The sequence below is a fragment of the Solea solea genome, chromosome 2 (assembly GCF_958295425.1).
Source record: "Solea solea chromosome 2, fSolSol10.1, whole genome shotgun sequence".
NCBI classification, from domain to species: domain Eukaryota; kingdom Metazoa; phylum Chordata; class Actinopteri; order Pleuronectiformes; family Soleidae; genus Solea; species Solea solea.
In genome coordinates, this window is record NC_081135.1 from 21,980,612 (window position 1) to 22,007,084 (window position 26,473).

The 26,473-nt window shown below is 43.6% G+C and overlaps 1 protein-coding gene across 1 annotated transcript; it reads left to right on the plus strand.

Annotated features, from left to right (window-relative positions):
- The first annotated feature begins 1,215 nt into the window (after positions 1 to 1,215).
- irs2b (insulin receptor substrate 2b) lies at positions 1,216 to 14,381 on the plus strand. The gene is made up of 2 exons (XM_058623156.1): positions 1,216 to 5,122; positions 11,575 to 14,381. The coding sequence occupies exons 1-2, from the start codon at positions 1,765 to 1,767 to the stop codon at positions 11,577 to 11,579; spliced, it is 3,363 nt and encodes a 1,120-aa protein (XP_058479139.1). The 5' UTR covers positions 1,216 to 1,764; the 3' UTR covers positions 11,580 to 14,381.
- The last annotated feature ends 12,092 nt before the right edge of the window (positions 14,382 to 26,473 follow it).

Genomic DNA, 26,473 nt, shown 5'->3' on the forward strand with positions numbered 1-26,473 from the left:
CTGCAGCTACACCAGCTGCTGGCTCCAGCATTTCATCATTACGCACATCACCAGCATTGACGCATCAAGATATTTTTGCGTCATTGTTACCACTGTGTTTTTTTTGTTGCTGTTACCACATATGGATCAGTCTTCTGCTCGGCTTACAGGGGGATATGTCTGTTTTTGGCCATGCGTTTTAAACTAGAACCAGTCTCCCCCCCCCCCCCTCACAAAAAAACAACATATTGTCATCCTTTTAAATGTGCCTCACAGTGTTTCTGAATGAATCACTCGGCACCAGACTATACTGGGGTCTCCAGGCAAACAGGAATAAAACAGGTTATGCAATCAAGCTCCGTCCTCGACGTGTCTGTCTGTCTGTCTGTCTCTCTGTCTGTCTCTCTGTTCTTCCCAAATAGGTTGTTTATCTCGATCAGTCAAGACATTAGGGCGGAAGGCGGCGGGCTAGAAAAACTCCCTTCGGTGAACACACATTCTAGGATGCACATTAGATTCCCGTCAAGCTGAATAGCTGATGCTTGTTTACCAGTCAGAAGAGTGGGATGACTCCCTCTACAGTCACGGTGAAATAATATCAAGGGGGTTGTGGAAACAACAACATATTGCGTGAAAATAAAGCAATAATAATAAATAGTTTTTTTTTTTTTTTTGTTTGTTTTTTCAAATTGCCTCTGTACATGATTCTATAGCACATCAGTTATTAATTATTAGATGTTATAATCGTAATCTATTTGATGAACTGAAATGACGCAGATCATATGTGGCTTTATAGGTCAGGAACTACTCTATATTAGTCCCACTATTAAAACCAGTAATGCTTTAAGCAATGCCTAACTAAACATGTCAATTTCATATTCATTTCTTTATTAGGACAGAAACAAACCAAGTATATAATAGCATTGGTAACATGTTCATTTCTGTATAAGACCATCACATCAATTGTCTCCTGGTATCTTGAACTTCAACTAAGTGAAAAACAGGCGAAAGAACCATCACAAATTGAACATAAGAAAAGAGGCAGAGCAGCCAATAAACATAATAATGATAATAATAATAATAATGATAACAATAACATAGTACTTAATACATGAGTGCATTTTAGAAGATGGGAAGTGATTAAAAACATTTGAAACAAACACTACATGATCAAAATCAATACATGTGTATAATCGTCCTATAGATACACATGTATGTATGTATACATACGTGTATATGTACAGTCACACCATAAAAAAGGAGATATTTGAGCTGATTGGTGAAAAAACCCCACACACCACAGATATTTTGCTGGATCATAAGACCAGAGCTGCTATAAATAAAGCGTCAGTGCTGACTGACTACGCGCAAACGCGTCGGAAGAGGGCAGAGTGATAGTAGGAGGGTTCTCTCCTTCTCTCCCTCCTTTGAACCAGAGCCATCTCACTCCAGCATTCATCCTCTTTCCACCAATAGGCCCAATGAGCTGACTGTGCACCACCCACTATCGCTGTGTGTATTTTTTCTTCTCCGCTCCCTTCCTTTTTTTTCAAAGCCAGTCAGAGCTGGATGTGTGTAGACCGTCACATGTTGTTTCCCCTCCTCAGTCGGGACACCGGGAGACATGTGTTATATATCGCTCAGCTGTGGGAGAAGACGAACCGACGCACTCGAGCGGCTCCGGAGACACAAGGACTGAAATAAAAGCGCAGTCGTTTCTCCAACAACTCGAGGGAAAAAAAAGGGGGGAAGGAAGCATTGTGTCTGCACGCAGAGGACGCGAGAATGGCGAGTCCGCCGAACACGGGAGAGCAGTCGTTATTACCCGGCAACGTGAGCAACAATGTCAAGAAATGCGGATATCTGAAGAAGCAGAAACACGGACATAAGCGCTTTTTTGTTTTGAAGGAGCCGGGCGAGGGTTTCCCTCCGCGCCTGGAGTACTACGAGAGCGAGAAGAAATGGAAAAACAAATCGGCTGCGAAGAGAGTTATACCTCTGGACTGCTGCCTCAATATCAACAAGAGAGCGGACGCGAAACACAAGTATCTCATCGCTCTGTATACCAAGGACGAATATTTCGCCGTGGCTGCTGAGAACGAGCAGGAGCAGGAGAGCTGGTACCGGGCACTGGCGGATTTAATGGCTGAGGGGAAAGTGTATGATGGCTCTGCGTCCAACTCTGCGTCCTCGCTGGTTGGCTTCGACGAGGCGAGCTACGGCGTGATAACGCCGGTCACCGCCGCCTACAAGGAAGTGTGGCAGGTTAATCTGAAATCTAAAGGCTTGGGACAGAGCAGGAATTTAACCGGGGTGTACAGGCTGTGTCTCTCCAGTCGGACTATCAGCTTTGTGAAGCTGAACTCGGAGGTCGCCTCCGTCATCTTACAGCTGATGAATATCCGGCGGTGCGGCCACTCTGACAGCTTTTTCTTCATCGAGGTGGGTCGGTCTTCAGCCACGGGTCCCGGGGAGCTGTGGATGCAGGCTGATGATTCCGTGGTGGCACAAAGCATCCACGAAACTATTCTGGAGGCGATGAAATCCATGAAGGAGCTGTCGGAGTTCCGTCCGCGCAGCAAAAGCCAGTCGTCGGGTACGAACCCAATCTCGGTGCCCACAAGGAGGCACCTGAACAATCTGCCCCCCAGTCAGACCGGGCTTACCCGGCGGTCACGCACTGACAGCATGGCCATGACCTCCCCTGTGAGTAAATTCTCCTCCTGCCGAATACGAACAGCCAGCGAGGGCGACGGCACCATGACACGCCCTATATCAGTGACTGGGAGCCCACTCAGCCCCGGGGGTCACAGGACCCTCTTGAGCAGATCTCACACCATTACAGCTCACCCCTGTCGGACTTTTGAATCCTCTTCCCTTCAGCACAGTAAGTCCATGTCTATGCCCCTGTCTCACACCCCACCCATAGCCACCCCAAGCCAAGTGAGCCTGTCCTCCTGCCAAGACTCTGTTGCCCCTCGACCCTCCAGTTGCAGTGCCTCCTTCTCAGGCTCACCCAGTGATGCTGGCTTCATATCATGTGAGGAGTATGGATCCAGCCCTGCAGATGCACGCGACATCAGACTGCCACTCACCCTCCGAAGCAACACTCCTGAGTCCCTTAAAGCTGACACTCCCCCCTCCCGAGATGGCAGTGAGCTTGAGGGCTACATGGTGATGGAGAGGCAGAATTTGAATGGTTTTCGTCGGTTACCAGACATGGACAAGGCTTATCGAAAGCGCACATTCTCTCTTACTACCCCTCGCCAGCAGAGGGCCCCTTTCCAAGTATCTTCAGCCTCCCTGGATGAGTATACTCTTATGAGGGCCACATATAAAAGCGGAAGCCAGTCTTTTCGCAGATGTCACATCACCTCAGCTAAAGGGACCTATCCTGAGGATTACAGGGACGTCCAGATTGGATCTAATAATATCCAAGCTGACAGTGGTTACATGCCTATGATGCCAGGTGTGTCACCTCAAATGCCAGGGTCCAAGGATGACCCCTACATGCCAATGAGCCCCATGTGTGTTTCTGCTCCAAAGCAGATCATCAACCCCCGTTCACACTCCTCTTCTGTTGGGCTGGCCCCGCACACAGACTCCCCTGTGAGTGTTTCTCTGGAGGACAGTGGCTATATGCGCATGTGGTGCGGAACCAAAATGTCTGTGGAGAGTGCAGATGGAAAGTTCACAAATGGAGAGTACTTGAATATGTCTCCTGTTGACCCTCTGGTGTCTCTCACACCCCCCGAGTACATCCTCAGTCCAGGAGGAAATCCTAACCCCCAACATCACAAACTGCCTTATTCCTTTAGCTCTTTACCACACTCAATTAAAAGCCCATTGCAGCGCAATGGGTCAACAGATTCAGATCAGTATGTGGTGATGAGTTTACAAAGACAGCGAATAGAAGAGGAGTCCAACTATTGTCCTGTGTCCCCAGGAGACTCTGTGGTCAGCAGCTGTGCTGGGACACCAAGCACCGTGTCCTCCACTGTATCTCCACTCAGACTGGCTCGTGTAGATGGGGGCATGGTGCACCGTAGTAGGGTGTGTCGGCCCACCCGTCTGGCTCTGGAATCTCTCAGAACATTACCATGTATGAGCGAACATCCTCTTCCGTCAGAGCCACGGAGCCCTGGAGAGTATATCAACATAGATTTTAATACTGCTACCCATGACACTCAGGCCTCCACTGTGTCAGAAAGCTCTGAGGCATCTGAAAGTATATTGTGTGAAAACCAGGTCTCCCTACCACTCTCTGACTATGCTAATGTTGACATCAGTTCCCCAGGTCACCCTGGTTCACACCAAGCAAGGGCTCCCTCCCCGTCAGGGTCCCTAAACCACACACCTGAAGTCTTGCCTCTGGTGAACAAAAAGCAGAGTATGCAGGAAGGTCAGGGAGAAGAAGAAGAAGAAAAAAGCACAGCAAGACAGGCAGAGGAGAGGGGGAGGGTAGAGGTATATCATCCCCAGCAGCAGGTGAGCCTCAAATGTCAGAATGTACCAGTGAAGGATGACTATACTGAGATGACTTTCAGTCCGTCTGCCCCACTGCCTGCTCTTTGCAGCACAGATGCTGCTTCTCTCCCTACCAGCCCCACGACCTGTGTCCAGAGACTTAGCCTTGAAAGCAGCATTGTGAATGGGGTGCCCCATGTGCCAGAAGACTCATTTCTTGTGGGGTGTCCTTCATTATCTGTCACCCTCCTGGATCCACACTGGGGGGCCAAAGTGATCAGGGCTGACCCCCAGGGTCGCAGGCGGCACAGTTCTGAGACCTTTTCCTCCACCACCACTGTCACTCCTGTGTGTCCATCCTTTGCCCACAACACCAAACGGCACAGCTCTGCCTCTGTGGAGAATGTCTCCCGGACTGTGAACAGTTCTGAGGGACCTGAAGAAGACTATAGCAACAACAGCCCCATGTGCAGGGAGATGTCAGCAGGTTATCAAAATGGACTTAACTACATTGCCTTAAATTTGATGGAGGGGAACTATGGTGGATGTCGGTTAGGAGGCTGTGATGGACTCCTGAGCTTCAAGACAGCCTGTGGCTGCAAGGGTGGCATGAATAGTTTCAACACAAGCCCCTATGCCAGCATGGGATTCAAGGAGACTGCTGCTGCTGTGAAAGGTGAGTGTTTATCTTACACGTCTCACTCACTACTCATTCATTCCACAGGTTTTCATTCATGAAGGGAGTGGTGTCAGTGTTTGAGCACATTTGTGATCCACGTCACGACTACTGTGTGCTCTCAGTGATAAGCTATTTGTGGATCGGCAGCAGCTCTTGAGCACATTGTAGATTAAAATTTAAAAGTAAATGTTGTCTTTTGCGGAATATACTAAAACAGAACAGCTCATGTATGAGTGTCTGCAGCCGAGTCTGTGTGTTTAAACATGTCTACTGTATGTGTGAAACTCCCCGAGTGTCTGTGCTTTTCAAATTGATTGTGAAAAATAAAAGCCTACAGTGTTATGTAATTAGTTGTAACGTGGTTCAGTTACATCCATTTTTTTTTATTAACAGAGGTGGCATTCCGAGAGGTTGTGTGTTATGATGGCAGCTTTCGGTGTGTAAACACAGGCTCCTAACCGAGGGAAGGGAAGTTGTTATGAACATTGCTGTTGGGTGTAGGCTGTGATGTTTAGATAGTATTAGTCACTTGCTCGTCACACCCATGACACATGGGCAAATTTCAAAGCCGATGCTGAGGAGGAGTTTTTGCTCGGTCCTTGATCTGTTTGAAAACAGCACAGAGATGTAAGAACAGAAGCAGAGACACGTGATCTTGTTTATTCCAAAAACAAGAGCTTAGCATTTGAAAGGGTGAAAGCATTACGATCTGGAGAGAAACAGAAATGGAGCCACATTTTCTTTTCAGGATGAATTTGGTTTGAATTAAAATTGATGTTGAAACCATTGTACTGAAACTATGGCTATGATTTTAGATTGCATTTAATTGTTGCTGGCCTGATGCTACTGTGTGTGAATAGTCGGCTGTGGTTTCCCCCAGGGATGACTTAAAAGACAACAACACATTAGTGTTTTACAAACATCTAATGTGACTCAGTGTGAGTGCATGATACATGAATAAGCAGTGACTACTTTGTAGGAAAGAACACTTGCCATCAAAATATTACATTTCACCTCATTTATTTTCTTTTGTGTCGGTGGCTTTTCATGTGTCCCTAAAAGGCAGGGATTATTTACCGGGAATTGATGACCTGGCAGAGGCATGTCAGAAGTTGCTGTTGTTTGAAAAGAAAACACTCTGTGTCAGGATCATCTTGAGTCAGGAGTGTGTTTTCCTGATGGTGAAACACAAGAGTTTAATTGCCGTTTGTGGTTTCACAACCAAGTTGTCTCTCTTTGTTTCTGTCTCACTTGACTCTCATGCTGCGAGCGCAGCCAGTGTGGGGCTTGATGGAAGTCATCGGGTTCCACAGAAAAACAAGTGAGTCAGTTGTTTATCAGTTTTCAGGTACTGGGTTTCAGGACTGGAATGTAGGCAGTGTGCAAAGGTTGCTGGGAGAGGTGAATGCTCACTTGTTTTTCTAACCTGGTGGGATTGACTGGGGGGGTGGGGGTTCTCCTTTTTTTCTTTTCCCCACTAAGAACATCTTCATAAACATGCCATTGAAACTACTTATAGTTACACATATGTATACATATATATATATATATGTATGTATGTTTATGTATGTATGTATGTATGTATGTATATATATATGTATATGTATATACACATATATATGTATGTATGTATGTTTATGTATGTATGTGTATATATATACGTATATATATATATATATATATATATATATATATATATATAACTAAACTTTATATGACCCAATTCCAAGGAAGACTAACTTATATGCACATGTATTTTAAATTACTTATTTTTTGACACTCGGTCCAAGGCAAAGAGGAGCAGAGTAGGAAAGATGGAGCTGAAATAACAGTGTGATGGAGAGATGGATGACTTTGTTTTGTTAAACGAGTCCAACAAAATTGAAAATCAGCTTTGGGCTGAAGGGAGGGAAAGAGTGAGGGGGAGGAACGGAGGAGTAAGAAGAAAAGAGAGCAAAAGATAAAGATCATTGTCTCTCCAGTAAGAGTTGTTTTTGTGTTTCTGTCTTGGTTACGTAAGTTCCACCCAACAAATATTTTGTGCATAGTAGAGAAACACTCAACGCTGATTGGACATGAGACCTGTGCAGCAAGTCATTGATATTAACTGGCAAATACACTTCTGTTTCCTGTGCGTGGGAGGGAGAAAGAGAAGGCACGCCTGTTTACTACGAGGTGATAGGCTTTATGGCATTCTCTTATCGCAGAGGGAATAGTTCATATCCCCCACAGGGCATCCTTTTGAAACGGATGAATTAGGTAAACAAATCACTTGTCCTCATTTGGTGTTGCAGTTTGAGGCATAGATTGGGGGGGAGATGCTGCTTCACAGCAAACATGTATAAAACATGGTCTATCTGTCTGTGGAGGTTTTCACACGACACTTCATTTTGTCATGTTGCACTGTTGTTGTTTGGGTTCTGTCCCTGATATTAGATGCAAGGGGCGCCGGGGGGGTTTGGGGGGGGGGGGGGGGGTATTCTTTAGCTTTCATTGCACACTTTCTGGTCCTGCTGACAATGTCGGTTACTTGAACTTTGACCTCGCACTGCATGTGTTGTGAAAGGGTTTGAGAGAGACCACCCCACCAGGGCATTTCCAGATATCCAGACCCCCCCCCCCCCACACACACACTGAATTATTTCAACAAAAATGTTTGCAACTTTGGCTGTTCTCATTTTGCCTCTCCTTTTATTTGTTTATACACGTCTCTATCTTCAATCAAACCATAATAACTATCCCAGCTCCGTCCCATTTCTGTCCATATTTAGTTATCTCATGTTTGCCTCTCTGGCTAAAAACAGCCCTGCATTGGTGGGAAGATGACAAGAGAACTCTGACTCACACTCTCCATTTATAGACACCCCCCCTATCCCATCCCATCCCCAAAAAAGAAAAGAAAAAATCTCTCTCTCTCTCTCTCTCTCTCTCTCTCTCTCTCTCTCTCTCCCTCTCTCTCTCTCTCCCTCTCTCTCTCTCGCACACACACATTTCCTCTTAGTCTGAGTCTCCATCTCCTGTGTGTGTACATATACGCAGTCATAAGCAGATGGCAGAGGGGTAGTAGGGTCAGGGGTTTTGCACCTGCCCTGCCAAGCAGTGCTCACTGGCCCTTCAGAGGAGAGTGACAATACGCTAATGATTGGCCACCATCTGCCACAACAACAACAGGGAGAAGGTGGGGGGGGCCTACACCAACCCAAAACCCTTCCCCCTTTTCGTCCTCCCACATTTCTCCTCCCTTTCTCTCCAGGCATTGGTTTCTTTTTTTCTTCTTTTTTTTTTTACAGAAATCATGTGATTCAGCACACACACACACACACCCACCTCGACTCACACCAACACACTCCGTCACCCCACTGGTGTATTGGAGCCCTGTGTTTTTCCTGTGATTATCTGACCTCAGTGGACTGTCTCTGGTTGGCTTTTCACACACCAGAGGGCACGGTGGATTGTCCGACAGTGCATTAAACAATTAGCTAATCATATCTGATCGCAGCCACTAACAAGACGCGCTCCTCTCGCCTCTTCACAACAACAAGACAGGCAACTAACCGGTCTGAACAATTGATGGAGTCATATTTCAAAAACAAATGCCAAACGTTTCCTGTCACCGGTTTAACAAATGTGACGCTGTGATGTTTTTTTACACGTAGCCTTATCAGTTGAGCATCTTTGAGGCTTGGAGGGCGCCTCGCAAATCTAGACACTTGAAAATTAAAAAAAAAAAAAATTTAACATTTAGTAGACAAAATGATTGTACCTGTAAAAATGAGTTGTTTCTTTCACTAAAAACATCCACACTCACCTAAATATCTTCCAGCGTTTGACAGCACAAGTCATGCATGCTTATGTACAGTATAGCATACCTTTCTGTAGGTAATTACAATACTGAAAGAACCTGTTCTTATCCAAGGACATTTAACTGTGCAAACATAGCAACACATGGTTACAGTACATTTACATGCAGTACTGTGTTTTTTTGTCTGTCCTGTCCTCACCTGTCCTGAACACACCTCCCCTGCAGACACACATCCACATCACCCCTGGCTGTCTGATTCATAACATTTAAGGCAAAATAGGGCGCGACGTTCCTGTAGTACATGAAAACAAAGTCTCCCTCTCGTATCCTCCCTTTCGCTTGGAGGTAAGAAGGATGGCGTTCACTTCAGATGACAGCGAGAGAGTTGTGATGACTATTGTTGCGATGCGACAAACATATGTTTAATATAATCAGTCAGAGTCAGTGGGGATAGCGGAGTTAGTCGTGGTTGTTGTTTTATTGGCCAGACAGAGGTGTGGGAGGTCAGAGGTGAAGAGTCAGTCCGTGTTTGTTTGGTGGAGCGCTGCTGTAGATCAGGGAGGAGCCAGGAGGGCAGGAATGTAAACAGCATATCTGAGACGGCTGATCTCTCCCTCTCTGTTGGAGGAATCCTGCTCATCGCATCAGTCTTGTCATGTTGTGAAGCTCCATTTCCATCATGTGTGCAATTAGGAAACAACCAGTGACCCTGTTTAGTTTTGTTGTCTTTTGTTTTTGCTGTTCAGAAAATACCGTTGTAGCAGTTCACCTACAACCCATTAACTCAGCCCATGAAACTACTCGAGCAGGCGATGCATCAACAGACATGGGCACTTGTTTACATTGCCTCTAAAGCACTAGAGAGGAGGCTGCTAATGCGTGTGTGTCCTGGCCGTGAATGGAGCAGGGCTAAATTTAGCCTGTGAGGACTAAATAAATAATGAACACAGCCTTGGAGTGTGTGTGTGTGTGTGTGTGTGTGTGTGTGTGTGTGTGTGGGACAGGGGGCACAGACATGGGTTGTTGAGGAGGGGTGGAGGGAAATGTGAATGTGCTTGAAAAAGGAGGAGGGGTTAAAGCCACTGGGTTCATTCCCCCCTGTCTCTCACTATACACACTCTCACACACACACATAAACATTGTCCCTGCCCCGCCACACTTTTCTTCGATCGGCATGTGTTTCAAAAGCGGGGGGGGGTTAGTCTGTGGCGAGCCCCGATATACCACTTATCCATCGTGCCCACAAGACTCGTAATGTTTTCGAACATTTCTGTCTGTGTTCCCACCCGGTGTCTAATAGAATATAACTGTTAGTGATTCACCTCTACTTCCCGGTAGATCTCAGTCATTCTCACCCTAGTGTCTGACTCTGCAGGCCACTGTGTAGCCCAGGCCCTCCAGAAAAACACACATGCACACACACATTCAGATCGTTATGGGCCGACAGTCCCATGACCTCACCGCATTCCCGTTCTTCTCCGTCAGGTTGATTCTGTTACTGTGGTTTTTCCACCACTTCACCTCCCACCTTCCCACCTCAGTGTTTCTGTTTTCCTCTGTTGCCGATATCCATGGCTGTGAGGAGACAGGGCCCAGCCGCCCACCCCCTCGTGCAGGATTGGAATCAATTATGTTATTTCTTTTTCAAATGTCTCTATACTTATGCCTTCATGATGCCTTAGAGTCTCACTGTCCTCTCTGATGTTGAAGTCATCACTAAGGGTTGTTGTCTGTAAAGCTTTAGATTTTTTTTTTATATTAACATCTGAATTTCATTTCCAGAAAGTATGCATAGGGCAAAAAGAGAGAGCGAGAACAGATGCGAGTGTGTGTTTATGGTGGGAGTCACTGGGGGGGGGGGGGGGGGGGGGGGGGGCTTTGAGGATACTGAAAGAAAGGTTTGTTTTAGAGAATGACAATCACATCCAGCTTTGTGAAAACAGCTCTTGTTTGCGACTGGGCAAGAGGGAGAGGACGTAGTGAGTGAGGGAAGAAACAGCCGTGGAGAGAAGCTCTGTGTGTGTGTGTGTGTGTGTGTGTTAGCCAAGACTTCCGCTCCCATTTGATAGCTCTGCATGCAGATGAAAGCACACAAACAAGCACACAGGGGGAAGGGACCGTTTTCCACCAGGGAAACAGCAACACCCTGGAGTTTGAATAGTGTGTGAAAATAACTCACTTTGGTGTGTGTGGGAGTCAATTTTTGTTTATTTGGCTCGAGTGGGAATGTAATCAAGAATACTCGTGTGTATGTGTGTGTAAGTCAGTGTTGTTGCTGTCTCCTTATTTGTTCATGGTGCCTGTTCTGTGTGCGGCTGCACGGTTATTTTTTTTTCAGCAGTTTTTTTCCCATTTTTGTGAAAGCACCTGCCACTTTAGGAATACATACTCACTGTCACTCACACATACAAGTAGGTACTGTAGGCCTGTGAGAGCACAACCTTACTTGGTAACAGAGTGGTTGGTATATGTTTGACCTAATAGTCCATGTAATAGTTTCGTCCTATGTAATGAACCGCATGTACTTTATGTACATTTCTGTCGGGAATATTGATTGGGAAATATCGTTCAGTTACACGCAGCTATGAAGTCGCATGACATGGGACTAACTTGTGTGTCTTTTTCTTTTTTCCTCCTCTTCTTTCAGAATGAAGGTTGATGGGTCCTCCCTCCACCGCACCGCCCCCCCACCCGCTCCTCCTCCTCCTCCTGTGAACGTAGGATTTGGCTGCAGCCAAGTGACGAGGTCGCCACAGCGACAGTTGGACCATGCGCTGCAGCTAATGTCCTTTGACCTCTTTGCTGCCTTCAAGGTTCACAGGGACTGCCATCACCATGGAAACATGAACACTTGACCCTTGCCCCAAATCTTCCCTCCGCTTTTCTCCGGCACCAAAACATTCAGGCGCCATCGCTGCTGTAGTTCTAGATTACTTTTTAAAAAGAAAGAAAAACACCTTAAATGGACTACTAACTCTAACCATAGATAGGTAACTATTTATCTATTTATCTCTGGATGTAGGTCTGCAAAATGATTCTGCAGTATATTGTTATGTTAATTTTTGTTGTTATTACCATTCATACACTTTCAACCGGCCTTATTTTGGCTTTAGTCAAGAGTCGCCGGTTAACTTTCACCTGAAAACCTGTGAACCAAACCTGGAGAGTACGAGCGCGCACACACACATACATACACGCAAAGAATGCATACAGATTACATGTATTTATTTATTTATCATGTCTGTATGTAGTAACGAAAATGTGTGCGTAAAATACTTTTTATACAGATTGTACTGCAAAAAAGAGGTGGCATTTATGAACATATTTAAAAATCAGAGTTAACATTTGCTTAAAAAAAAAAACCTACCTCAGCAAATAACCAGGTTGGTACCAATTCACACAGTAAAAATATATATAAAATATTTATTTTCGGAGGTGTATGTTTTGTTTTGTTTCGTTTCTTTTTAAAAGAATCACCAATCCAAAGCCTTACTCTCACCATCAGCTTCCATCTGATGGACCTTTTCAGTTTGGACCTATGAACACGCAGTATATCAAAGATTTATCCGATTATCAGAGACTGAATGTGCATCAGAGCTGAAAGAGAAGCAGTCTCTCTGAGATTAAGTTCCTCCTCTCCCCACACACATTTATGACGATATTATGTATTAAGAAACATAGTAATATATTGCCTGAGATGGAGGTTGCATTCACACCGAAGAGAATGCACATGCAGACAATATGATAACACTTTACATTGTAGTACAGCAAAAAAATATGGTAATTTGGAGGTGATATTACAGTAATACCAACTTATTTCTAATGCAATTTCCAGCTTGGAAATAGTGTGGTTCTAATGTGATAATATTACAGTAATACCATGTTATTTCTAACAAATATCCAGTTAATAGCTTGGTAATGAGAATTACTATAGGCTGCACATAAAAATGAATTCAAACTGATAATTACAATATAATACAGTTGACATTCATGCCCCCCTTTGTCCCACATACATTCCCAAGCTATTACTGGTGATTACTATAACATAAGAGTGTATTACCATAATATTACTTTACAATTGTTACAAAGTTATTACCATATTCATTACCTAGTCGTATTGTTACTGTACTGCAATGTAAAGTGGACCAGACAATGCAGCATGAACCAGGTCTACTTGGACTTGAGCACCGGATCTGTGGCCTGACTGAGTCCAAGTCTCAGCACCTTTTTCTTTTTTTTATGACACTTAACCAACTCACTCCTGTTCAACTGTGATTTCCTGCTTAGCCAATCCCGCAGGACGTTTAATGACCTTTCAACACAAGGGATGGGAACACGAATGTTTTGAAATTCTCTGTGGAGTTACTGGACAGCCCCAGTATCTTCCATTTTGTCACCTGATGCCTCACTGTGGAGGCGTCTGTCACACGACATCAGACAGCGTCGAGCAGCGCTGCGAGCGCGGGACGCTGAACTCGCAGCCTCCTGCTGCACGGTCTTGCACTTACAAACTTTCCAGATTGTAACACAAGACACGTTGAATGTAGTATACGCTGTGTTCCAAGTTCGGGAGCACACGACCCACAAACGAACACCACAACAACTGCAACAACACGAATGAAACATGCAGAGGTAGAGAGGGGAGAATATAACGCAGACACAAGCCGAATAAAAGAGACAAACCAGGGGAAGTATCTTATTTATCTGAACTCACTGGTACCTAACCTTTGCTTCTACACTGTAAATAGTGCGATGTTACAGAGAATTACATCCAAGCAAACGCTGCAAAAGTTTTGAGAAATGTTAAGTTAAATAACTTATGTTCTTTGTACTGTACATAGTCTGTGTTTGAGTGAACTTTCTGATACAACAAAAGCACTAATTAAGTTATATGCTAAATAGTATGGTTTGGCTTTGATTTCCTTTTTTAAACTGTCATGGGATAACGTGTGAAATGGATGCCACTACGAGGACATTTTCTAATGCTGTAATTCTGAAAAAAAAAAGATTTTAAGAGAAATCATTAATACTTGACATAGTTAATTCTTACCAAGGTACAACACAAATGGCATATATGCAATATTTACACTTTCTAAATTAGTTTACAAAGATGTACCAAATGTATAAATACTGTTAATAATGTTTGTTAAACCTAAAAATCTAATTTTTGCTGTTTGTACTTTTTTTTTTCTCTTCAAATTTGAAATTGAACTTTTCTCCTGTTTGTTTTTGAGCAGTGTTTTGCATTTGGATAATGTTTCGACTTTTTATTCAGCATCTAAAGGTTATGATATGGGCTCTGGCTTATCTTGCTGTGACTTTCATTGTATATTGTTTCATATCTTGCATATTGTGATGCTACTAAGAGAGGATAATTTAAACATAGTTCATTGCTTAAGATTGTATTGATTCTTTATAGACACATGCAATAAATAATGACGTTATTTAAGACAACCAATGGCCTCTGTCTGCTTTCTTCTCTCTTTCTCCCCCTCATCTCATCACATCACAAACAAACACACAGCTTTCCCGTCTCTTGCTTGAATGGTCCCTCGCTCGAGCAGATGTTTTGATTCACATTGATCCCTCTCACCAAGGAAGCTCTAATTAGGAGAGTGAGAGAAGGAATTGAGGACAAATCTTGATTCCTTCATTTATTTCATTGTTTGTAAAGCCCAGCTCCCTATTGAGAAAGCATGCATCAAGAACTGGGTGTAGGCCTAACCTAGCGTCGCCTCCAGCATGAGCATTGTTATTGTTTTTCTTTGCCTGCTTCTCAGTCCCCACCCCCAGCAATAGTAATTAGACCAGCATGTTGAAACAGCCCATGGTACTGGGAGGGAATAAATAACACTGTGATAGGATTATGATTTTGCACCCGTAGCCATATGCTGTCAGATTATTCATTCTCACAGCCTTGCTAATTAAAATGGTAATTAATGCTGAAAGATAGGTCTAATGTTGGTGCTGCGTTTAGATGGGAGGTGTGTGTGTGTGTGTGTGTGTGGGTGTCGGGGGCGGGGGGGGGGGGTTTGCTTTTTGTGTGCTGACTGATGGACATGACATGCTCTTATTTAAGTACAGCATGTGAGCAGTAAAGTGGCGGAGAACAGCTGGGAAGAAGGGCTGGGCTGCGGAGAAATGTGCAGGTTGACTGACAGAGGAAGGGCAGAAGTGTAGCCTGGAGGTAGAGCTCTTCCATTAGGCACATTCGTCCCTGCAGCATATGCAGGAACCGGAGGGCTAATGAGAGAGCAAAGTATGACAGTCTCTGTAAACCAAATCTCATCCATCACTGCTCTGTCCGTTGCTCCTGTTCCCCCTCTCAACTCAACCTGCTCCTAAAGTTTAATTAAAGGAAAGGCTGGGACAGCGTGTGAGCGGCAGACATTTCAGCCTCCCTGTCTCCATTACGTCTTACTCACCGTCCAATGTGTCACTCCATGGCCGAATATGTCCAAAAACACATGCGCACACACGCTGTGTGGGGGAAAAACTGTCCCTGAGACATTCAGACATAAAAGCACGCAGATCACTGTTGCAGTGAGTGAATTTCTGTACGTGTGCATGTGAATGAATGTTTGTGGTTTGCGGGGTTGACCGTATGAGAAGTGTAAGTCACGCCAGCTGCCCCAGGGAGTGGAGGGACTTGCATTAGCTCCGTAGGAAATTCTGCAAAGCTGTCTTGTGCATGGACACTACATTAGTGGCAAAGCTGCTCTCTCTCCCTCTCTCTCTCTCTCTCTTTCTGTGTGTGTGTGTGTGTGTGTGTGTGCTGTAAGAAACAAGTTAAGTTAGGCCATTTGTTGGTGTCTCAGCATAGAGTATTTTCTGCAGTATAGTGCAGTGATAGGCTGCAAAATCATTCAGAACAATGCCCTTCATTTACAGAATAGCAGTAAAAGTCCAATGTGTAAGATTTCTTTTTTATTATTATTATTGAAAGCCATTATACACCGATAAAAAAAACATACGTATGGGTAGTACATTCAATTTCTGCCAATCAGTCCCAATAAAAATGTCACACACTGGGCCTTCAAATACCAAAACACATGCAACCAGAGCTGCTGCTGCTGCTGCACAGGAAGTGCTCCAGGACACTAACAAGGGGACAGTATTGGTTTAAAGCAGCGTATTGTGTTTCTGTTTTATTCACAGAGATTAGCAGAAGATACACATTTGTATTCTTTCTGTAAGTGATATTACACCACATTTATTGTGTCTGAAACAGCCCAGCCTCTCAGCTCTTGTATCTGCGATACAAGTTCTGCTTCCATGAGTTCCCATGTCAAGTTTTTTACAGCTGTCAAACATGAGAAACTAATTGCTCATATTCAAAATTAGGTTTTTCTTGTGATCACACGCATGAGTATTTGCTTAACTATTTGGCAGCGGAGTCTGCCAGCAGGTTTGGTCTGGTGTTATGGGGTCATGGGTAAAACTACGTCGAGTTTCTCAGATATTTGCCGCAGAAGTTCAAATAATGCGGCATAAAGAGTTTGTTTCCACCATACGCCAGTGAAAGGGAGAGAATGGATGACAGTTTCACAAGTCACAGTGTGTGTTACCCCTGTGTGTGTGTGTGTGTGTGTGTGTGTGTAACTGATACTTCTTTAACTGTGCCACCTATTCAAATGCCACTTCCTTACTGTATGAGTTTCTGCCATGATATCAACAGTCTCTCTCTCTCCCCCTCTCTCTCTCTCTCCCACACACACAACACTTGTTATTATCATTTCAGTGTTGCATAATCTGCCAGCAAACGTGCAGTAAACAAGATTTAACTTCTTCTTTTCAGTGAAATCTGAAAGAGCAGAGGCTGTTTCTTCCCATTCACTTCCAAAGACATGCACACATTCTGTACATCGACCTGCAATGCACTGTAAAGGTATATGCCCATGAAAATATATAAATGTGATCAAATCGTGGCTATATTCAAACAAACCAAGTCATTAAAGTGTGCAAAGAAAGAAAGAAAGAAAGACCTATTTGAATGGTTGAAAAAGAGCGCAGGGTCGAAGAGTGGTAGAAAAGGCTAATGCAGTTACGTGACGTTTTTATTGAAAGTAAAAAGCACTTTATGATCTCCCAGGCTTTTAATCAAGCTCTTTCCTCTGTTTTCAAAAACTATCATTCTTGAGAAATGAGTCAGTACGAACGTTCCATTTGGGTCTGACCCAACATGTATCTTACAGGAATGTGTGTGTGTTCCAAGTATTACTCATGCAGGGAGGAAAAGAAAGTCCCCATAATATAATCACAAAAATCTTAAGATTAAGGTAAAGATAGGTTGAGAGTGAGATTAAATAAGTCTTGACTGACTGCTGCTCCCTTGCATGCATTAGCGGGTAAATGTGTGTTTCTAAGTATATACATGTGTGTTTGGTCAGCTTGTTAAGCAGACATTCCCAGCTGTTTTCCAGGTAGTGTTCTCACGCTTCTTGTGCATCTCCTGTTTCTCATGCTCACTGGCTGCTTTGACTGTAATCCCTACCGCACTGACACACACACACACACACACATGTGCATGTGCGTGCGCGTGCGTGCGTGATGCTCCACCTCTTTACTTAGCCACCAGGTGAACAAAAACCCACCTCACACACATTAAACGGACACACCTCTTCCTGTCTCTGATAAAAGAGATGCCGCCGAAACAAAGACAGGAGGGAAAATAATCACAATCACTAATGAACACACACACACACACACACACACACACACAACTGCTGAGGGAATTAAATGTGATGAACAGGTAGAAACGGGAAGAGCCACGTATGAGAGGCGGGGAGACAACGACAGGGAGTTGGGGGGGGTGGAGATTAAAAGTGGGAATATACGGGAACCAACAGGATGAGCTCATGCTCTCTCCCCCCCCTGGCTCTGCCCCTGCCCACCTAGGTGAGTCATACACGGCAGGTGTGTCTGCATGTGTGTTTACAGCTGCAGGTCAGCTCAGGGTGTGTCCTCATTACACTACTATGGAACATGTTTCCTCAAGCACAAGTAGAGCTATTCATCACACCGGTGTTCCAACAGCTTTGCTTCTTTATTACCACACTGCCTACTCTAAGCTAAGTGCAAATGAGCAAGAGAAATAAAAGGCCTTCAAAAACCAATTTTCTGGAGCATGAATTTTGAAAACAGTAGCCCTGCAGAGGGAATGATGTAAGGATTACACATTTGGACAAGTCTTGTTTACGCAGTGCCTTGAAAGTAACCACGTCCCCTCCATGAGCAGAGTATGAGGGAGAGTTTTCAGGAGTGGGCCCCCACTACAAGTCGTCTGTTCCCCTCCCTGCTTTTGCCTCAAATTGATCGGTGTTGTTGGCAGAGACGGCCCACGACCTGCAGACAGCATACCGCCAAAAGCTCCTTAGAAGGAAACCCCTTCTGCTTCTTAGGCTGCTGAGTGTCAGGGAGCCATGTATGTGTATCTTATTCAGAATGTGTATCATCGTAAAATTTATGACAACGACACATGAACCCAGGGATTTTGGAAAAGGAGCCGTCTCTCTGGGTCAACCCTAGCTCAGACATAACCTGTGGCAAGTACAAATTCATCACTCTTGTTGCATCTGTTCTTCGTTTATTGCTTCTCTTCTTCAGAAAAAAAGAAATCGTGTGTTGAAACATACACGTCATCTTGCCTCTAATGCATTCCTTCATGGTTATTCTAATCTGCCAGCAATTCACTCCGTCTGCACGCGGTCTACACTGGTGAAATTCCCATTAACTGACATGGTCGTAATGCCAGTTTTTGTAAGCATTGAATTCTAAAAATCTGTTAGGCTGAACATTTGAGTTATTTTTAATATCCTATTCTGCAGAGTGAAATGAGTGCCACAGCTACGTTTCAATCAAGACTCCAAATGTTCGGACCTTTTTCCTGTTTGCATATTTATATGGAGGCGCAAGACCAATCGTTACTCACACCGACCAAAAACAGTCATTCATTTCATTTTCATTTACATTGTCAGTGGGATTCTTCAAATAAGATGAATATCTCTTTGACTATTTTTCCACAAATCTTTAAATGTATAGAGTTGCTGCCAGGACCACACGGTTGCGTTTGCATGTTCTCCCTGTGTGTGTGCGTGGGTTTTCTCCGGGTTTTACGGTTTCCTCCCACAGTCCAAAAACATGCCAATTTAGGGAGTTTGGACACTCACTCTAAATCAGGGGTGTCAAACTCGACCTGGGGATCAATGAGCAGCAAGTCTGGTCAAAAAAACAGCAATTCATCAGCGGGTGGGCAATATGAGCTTAAAATTACAACACAGTATTCCATCAGGATGTTGCAATGAAGATATATATGATGATATTTAACAGAAAGTACCAGTGCTTGTTTTTAATATGGAATGAACTATACTCCACCTTAAGAACATATTCATGATGCAAAATAAATCTATTAATATCAAAAACAGAGTAATCATTTGAAGATTAAATAAATATTAATGTGGAACTCCAAAAAACCACCAGCCAAGCTTATGAAATTCAATGTTGACATTTGGTTGTAATGTGTTAATTACAACGTAATGTCAAGGGTGTACCCCGCCTTTTGCCCTATGTCAGACAGAATTGGCACCAGCGTCCCCCGTGACCCTCATGTGGAGGATAAAGTGGTAGAAGAAGGATGGATGGATGGATTACTTTCAGTTACTGAAAATGGGTCACCAACTAATCATCAATTACAGAAATATCAGGTTTAAATTTGCTAACATTTGCTTCCATTGGCAACCACAAGGCACTGGTCATATAGACCAAGTCTATAGCCTCAACAGAGTTAATTTGAATGCTTCCATCACATGTTGCCATTGGTTATTCCATCTATAGATGTAAATTAGCCAGTTGCAAAAATCTGCCATATTTACATGCTGATGTAAAAGTAAACAAATTAGGAAATTAGCATGACAATAACATCCCTTCCCGTTTATGATTTATAGTCAGGGTTAGGCACAACAAGCACCTTGTTTGGGGCATGAAAAGGACTGTGTGAACCTTCTCTCCATAAAAACACAAGTCGTGTGAAAATCTATTAAAACAAACTGTATTTGTGATGTCTGACCTTGACCTGCTCTGGAATGACACCACTGACCTCTCCACCTTCCAATGACAATTGAACCTAGTTCTGTCAGTTTAACGCAAACCCATTTTAACGGCTTCAATTTTTTTTTAATCGAGAGATTAACGTTCTTTTTGGCCTCGCAAACTTTGTAGTTCTTTTTCACATGCTGTTGCAACAACTAGTAAAAAACTACAACACCACACCGGAAAAACAAAAAGAGGAATAACTCAAACTATGCAGGGTGACATATTGTCTCAGTAAAAAGAGCACAGAGCACTTTTCTATGTTGACAAGAGCATTAAAATGAGAAAAAATAATGAGACAAAAAGAAATTAAGGGACATTTAGAATAGATAAAAATGTGCGATTAATTGCGATTAATGTTAAAGTTAACTATGACATTCATGCGATTGTTCGCAATTAAATATTTTAATCGTTTGACAGCACTAGTTGATATATCACGTATGAAATGATTTGCCCAAAACATAACAGCGAAACGTTATTTCTCATGTAAAGAATGTAAAGTATTTTGCATGGTTTGCAGAAAAGTAAAACTGGAAGAACAAGCTGCTTATCAAAGAAGGATAATGCACTTACAGCTAATGTTACACTGAATGGGAAATGTACACCCTGCAGTGGAAAGTTTTTTGCAGCTTATCTAAAAAAACCAAAAACAAAAAGCCTCAGTGTTTCAAATATGTCCATACAGAAAATTATTTATTTTAGACCAGAAATATCATCATTGAGATGTGCACACCTTGACCTCTACTCTCTCCATTCATCGCCTTCCCCGGGTAAAATGTTAAAAATAAAAGGCTTCCGTCATCTTTACAAATGTTTCACTTCTTCTAATCTCCGTCACCTTCATCCACGTTTTCCTTTATCTCTGGTAATGTTCTGAATTCTCGGGACTCGTGTCTTATCTCGAGCTGCTCACGGTATGACGCACGGAGCTGAGCAAGGACATGCAGCTTCTATGTTACTCTGAGACAATTTTCTAAAAGCGTCTGCAACTGAGGCCTGTGAGGGACAATTGGTCAGATTTAGACTTACATGGTTCACTAGGGGTCCAGTGAAGTGACCCCTAGATAAGCTCATGCAAATGTCTAAGTGATAAACATGATAGGCGGAGCTTGCAGGGACTGTTTACAAAAGTGAAGGGGGGGGGGGGATGGGGATTATCTCATTTGGGAATTACCACATTATTATATGAATGATGGTAGCTGGTACGAGTGAAGGGAGGATAAATAAATCATTAGGGAAACACACAGTTGGCGTCTTCTTTTCAAAGCATTCATAAAACAGAAGCATTGATTGATGTCCCCACTTTTGTTATTCATTTCCTTGACAACAATAACAAAATGAGATTTGAGACACAAAAGGTGTCTATGTTTGGCTTCTCCTGTATCAGTGCGATCGAACAGTGAGTGCTCCAGAGAGACTGACACCGTCTGGAAGTGGGCCATCAGTTTCCTTCAATCAAGCCAGTGTGGAGAGCTGTGCCGGTGACAGCCATCCATAGCGACGTGATACCCCTCCCCCTGAGCGCTAATAAACAAACATGCAGCCTCCCTCGGAGTCCCCCAGGTGGTCTCAGTCAACACGTTGAAAGGAGCATCACTCAGTGATGGATAAAAAGAAAGACCATCCACCCCATCCCTCATCTTCTCTTCTTCCATGTCCTCCCAGCTGTCCTCTCCTCCACTCTTTGATCCATCCTCTCTCGTTTAGCTATCCTCGTGTATCCATCTTGGGTGTTCCTGCCCTGCTCTGAGCACTGAACAGGCCAAGGAGCCCCGGACACCATCCCTCATCCAGCTCTCCCTGCTGGGACAAATAGGTCCCTGAGTGGCCCCGGTGAAGGATGACCCTGTTAGGCATACAACCATTTTCTTTCTTTATTTTTTTACAAATTCCTATGTCTCATACTCTCATACATGTTGCTCTCATGTCATCAAACCCAGCTGCATTCAAACGGACGATCCATTACTAAGTCATTTGTCTAAGATGTAGAAAAACACATACATACATATATATATATATATATATGTATATATGTATACAGTATATGAAATGTACTGACACTGCACTTTAAGTTCAAATTGTTTCCACCCTCAAACCCTGTTTACAAAGCAAAATGTGAGGCATGTGTGCAGGGATTACACGTCTCAATGACACATTCCCAGACTCCAGCGAGGCCATCTTTGAGATCAAAGTAAATATGATTCTCATTTCAGAGGAACAAAACAAAACCCACGAATGGTGTCCTCCATCTCTTCAGCCCGGAAATGGACTGACTGGTATACTTAGAATGCGTCGACCAAAATGCTTTTTGGGTATATACTGATTTGAAAATCCCAGTGTGAACGTTTCTGTTGTCATGATGTTTGCCCAGCGTTCCTTATCAGTGGTCAAACTCAAACAAACTTCTCACAATTAACATGGTATATTGCATTAGCTGTTATCTTGTAAAAAGGTGAAAGCCAAATGGCTGGTCTTAGGTCATTCAAGAACATAGGACTGTATCCCTGCATCATGTTCCCGAAGCTACTTTTTATTTGCAACGTCAACGTCTTAATTAATCTGTGAGCCCTTGATAAGAGCAGGTGTTTAAATCAGTAACCAGATATGTCAGGCTTTATTTCTCACCAGAATACACTTGTTTGTGCATCAACTAAAAGTCTTAAAGTTGGTTTAACTCTTGGCCCCAGTTTGCATCTCTCATCCCTCCGCTCTTTTACGGCTGGCGTTTTTGTCTTGACTGTTAGCGCTGACTTTCACACAGGCCTGATGAAGCACAGGTATATTAAAGCAGAACGAGACCAGCAGGAGCAAGGTTTAGACTAGCAGACGAATAACAGGCAGGCAGTTATGCAAGGCCGGAGCACAGAGCATCATAACAGATTTAATGAAAACCAGAGACAGGAGCGAGTGCAGACCAATGAAAACCACGCAAAACTCCCAGTTTTCACAACTCCCCAGGTTTACCCGCTATTTCGACCACTTTCGTAACATTTTTTGTTTCTCTTCCCACTTGTGTCGCTCTCTCTCTCTCTCTCTTTTCTGTCTGTATATATCACATGCTCTCTTCTTTTTTCCTCGAGCATGATATCATGGTAGTGTTTTTTCTCCCTTTAAGCCCTCGCAGAGCAACAACACATTCCTGTCCACATTCCAGCCGTAGGAAAAACAGTGTCCAGAACATAATAAAAGGCCGAGCACGTCATTTGTTTTTTAAACCCACTTGCTCGCTGGAACAAAGCTGCGCTGAGGGCAGGATTGGGCAAATGGGTTAGTGCATAAGGGGGGGGGGGGGGTTTGATTTGTTTGTGTTTATAAGAATCTGTGTGCACTTGTGTTTTCCATTTCTCTCCGTGGTAATGAGAGCATAATGAGCTTACTCCTCTGCCACCAACAATACACCACACAGCCACCGCCTGACATATAATTGTGTGGAGGAAAATAAAATAAAAACCCACAGCTCACAGTCTCACTTTGATCAGCCCATATCACAGGCCGCAGCGCCCGTCAGCACGTCATATGACTTCATTTGTGCCACATTTCTCCCTCTGACATGTTGTCCAACTTGTCTCTTGTTTTACTCTGTCTGCACTCGAGGTCACTTTAAAATCCCCAGGTTCACTGTGACCTTGTTCGGACTCACCTGCACTCTCTGGTCTCTTTGCTGCGCAAACACACACTGGAGCGACGGCACACGTACGCAGAAGGACAGACGAACGCACATGGCTGTACACACAATAATTACCACTGAGCAGCTGATAAGGGGAGGGCTGGACAATTTGGCGCTGTACACGTCGTGTTTGTTGTGGAGACGGCCTTTGGTGTGTGGTGTGCGTGTGTGGGGTGTGTGTGGTGTGTGCGTGCGATCACACTGAAATCTTGATAATTATGCGTGCATCCCTGACAGAGGTGGCAGGTTGAAGGTCAGGTTAGTCTTTTAGTCATCGTGTATCCTTGGTCTGAGAGCCACTTGACTTCCTGCCAGGGACAATATCACTTTCACTCCACATCCCCTCAGCTGGCCATCACTCATCAAGCGTGACTCTGACCGATTCTAGTGGACAAGCCTCTGTTATGACATTTTGCATCAGTCATCCAGTCCACTCCGTGTGCCACAACCTCCCAAACTCTAATTTCTCTACACGTCTTGGGCTCGTTGGAGTAACTGCTACGAAAAGCTTCTGGCCAGTCCATAGCACCATTGACCTCAGCTTGTCCTCCTTCATGTCCGGTGTCCCTCCCCCTCAACGCCATCACTTGCTCGGGAAGCTAATAATCGCCTTCCTGTATCTGACACAGGACAAGACTGACAGCCAAGCCCATGGTGGAAGGGTGCGTGAGTGTACATGTACACACAAGCTCAAGCACAATGATTATTCAGCCATAACGGAAGTCATAAAGACTTCCGCTGATCACTATCAGTGTAGACAGAGGGAGTGGGGAGATAATACACACACAGGGTGTATGTGAAACACTAGAGCAGATCTGTACTGACACCCAAACAAAGCTGCTGCCTGAGAGGGCGGGAGATTCCGCATTCTTCCTAAATGCCTGTTAGTGTCAGGTAAAAACTGTGGCTGTACCACGGTGCTGATATAAAAAGATGGTTATATTTACCAGGTTCATGCATAGCAGTGACATGTTTGCACGGAGCATCGCAAGTTTTATTTGCTGAAATATATCCCAGCGCACTCTCGTTATCGTCTCTTTTGCACACAGAGAATTTAAATCTTGCACTTGGCAGTTTTGCTCAAATTTGCCAGTCTTATAAGCACCCCAATTAAATCCGCCGCGCTTATTTGTTGCTTTGTTTATCCAGTTTTCATCAGAATTATGCAAAAAAAACTAAATTGAACCAAACTTGGTGGAGGGACATGCCGTGGGACACGAAAGAACCAAATAAAAAAGCCGACAAAAATGTTGGTCCAAATTAAAAGAGCATGCATTTTGCATACTAAACATAGTAAGATAGGACCTATTTGTAAATATATGATGAACAAGTTCAGATCATCGATGACTTTGTCCACTATTCCTTTCGTTTCTGTATGAACTACACAGGCATGTGGAAATTGTTTGGCGTTCTGCTGAGGTGTGATGCTTAGTCAATAAATCCTGTGGAAATTCCAAAATAAATATAGCCTGTTTATTCCCGTCTGACACAGACCTCATCACCGATCCACATGGCCGGACTGGCTTATAATCCCATGTACACAAAACCTGAGCCAAGCACAAATACTTTCAGTCCGTCGCTGCAACAAAAATATGATTTACTCAGTAATTGTTGCTTAAAAACTAAAAAGCCCAGTGGCCTCACAAACAACAGTGCATTACTAAAGCTGTATGCAGACAAAATGGAAAAACTATTTTTATTACTTATAAAAACTAGTCTGTCTCTCAACTCATTTTTCCATCCCCACTACCTTATATCACCCTGGCAGGAGAGAAGTGTCTGTGTATGTGATGATGATCTCACTCAATATTCTGCTCCTATTAAATCTTATAACTTTACACGTGAGAATTGGATAGTGCACATGTTTACACAACAGGCTGTGAAGAGAGAAACCCCAGCCTTTTGTCCAACATTACAGTAAATGTCTACTCGTGGCCCATTTTCTAGGATTGAAGTCATCCCTTGCTATAATTATTGACATAACCTTATTGGCTTGACAGTAGATAAATATAGAGCCACACCAGCGATTCCTGAAATCAGCTCTGATGCACACTCAGTGGTAACAGCAAAAGGCGCGGCCAATTTCCATGTCCAGTTGTAAGTGATCTCACAGAGATGTCCCACACAGGAAACATCAAGAGGCCAAAGTTTAACAGCCCACCAATAAACCAGCAGTTCTTACAACCCGCTTTTATATGACCCAATATCACACAACCACTCTGTTAGGACCTGAGGGACCAATAACTTGTGTCATTAATGACCACCGCTTATCCTTCCTCTTGACCTGGACATCTCTTGTAAAAAAAATAAAAATAAAGGAGGGGAAAAATAAAACAGCGCCACAGAATTTACGAACATCCATCTGCGCTCTTTTTGGTACGTTCAGATACACAAACATGGATCAATACTGTGTTGAGTTGACCATTAAGCTGTTTAATCACTTTTGTTTTGTTGCTGTCCTTTGTTACAAACCCTTTTTACTTTTAAATGAGCTGTGCCTCAAACAAAAAAAGATGATTAACACATTCCAAATTGCCATCGTTGATCTGCTCTTTTAAACTTAACTACATCGTATCCTTTACTTCCGTGTCTCTTTCAGTCGATCTCAAAGTCAATTCAGTTACTGAAAAAAGAAAACTAAAGTGCTGTCTCATGTTGTGAAAGTGGTAGAGTGAGTCATCTTTAAACTCAAAGGTTGTGGGTTCCATTCTAGGCTCTGCTCGTCTTCGGGTAAGACACTTAACCCCACGTTGCTTGACGGCTGCACCCGCGGAAAGATGAAAGATGTGAA

Bases quoted from the DNA above. Each gene is read 5' to 3' on its own strand.
- irs2b (XM_058623156.1), top strand. From the start codon at position 1,765: ATGGCGAGTCCGCCGAACACGGGAGAGCAGTCGTTATTACCCGGCAAC.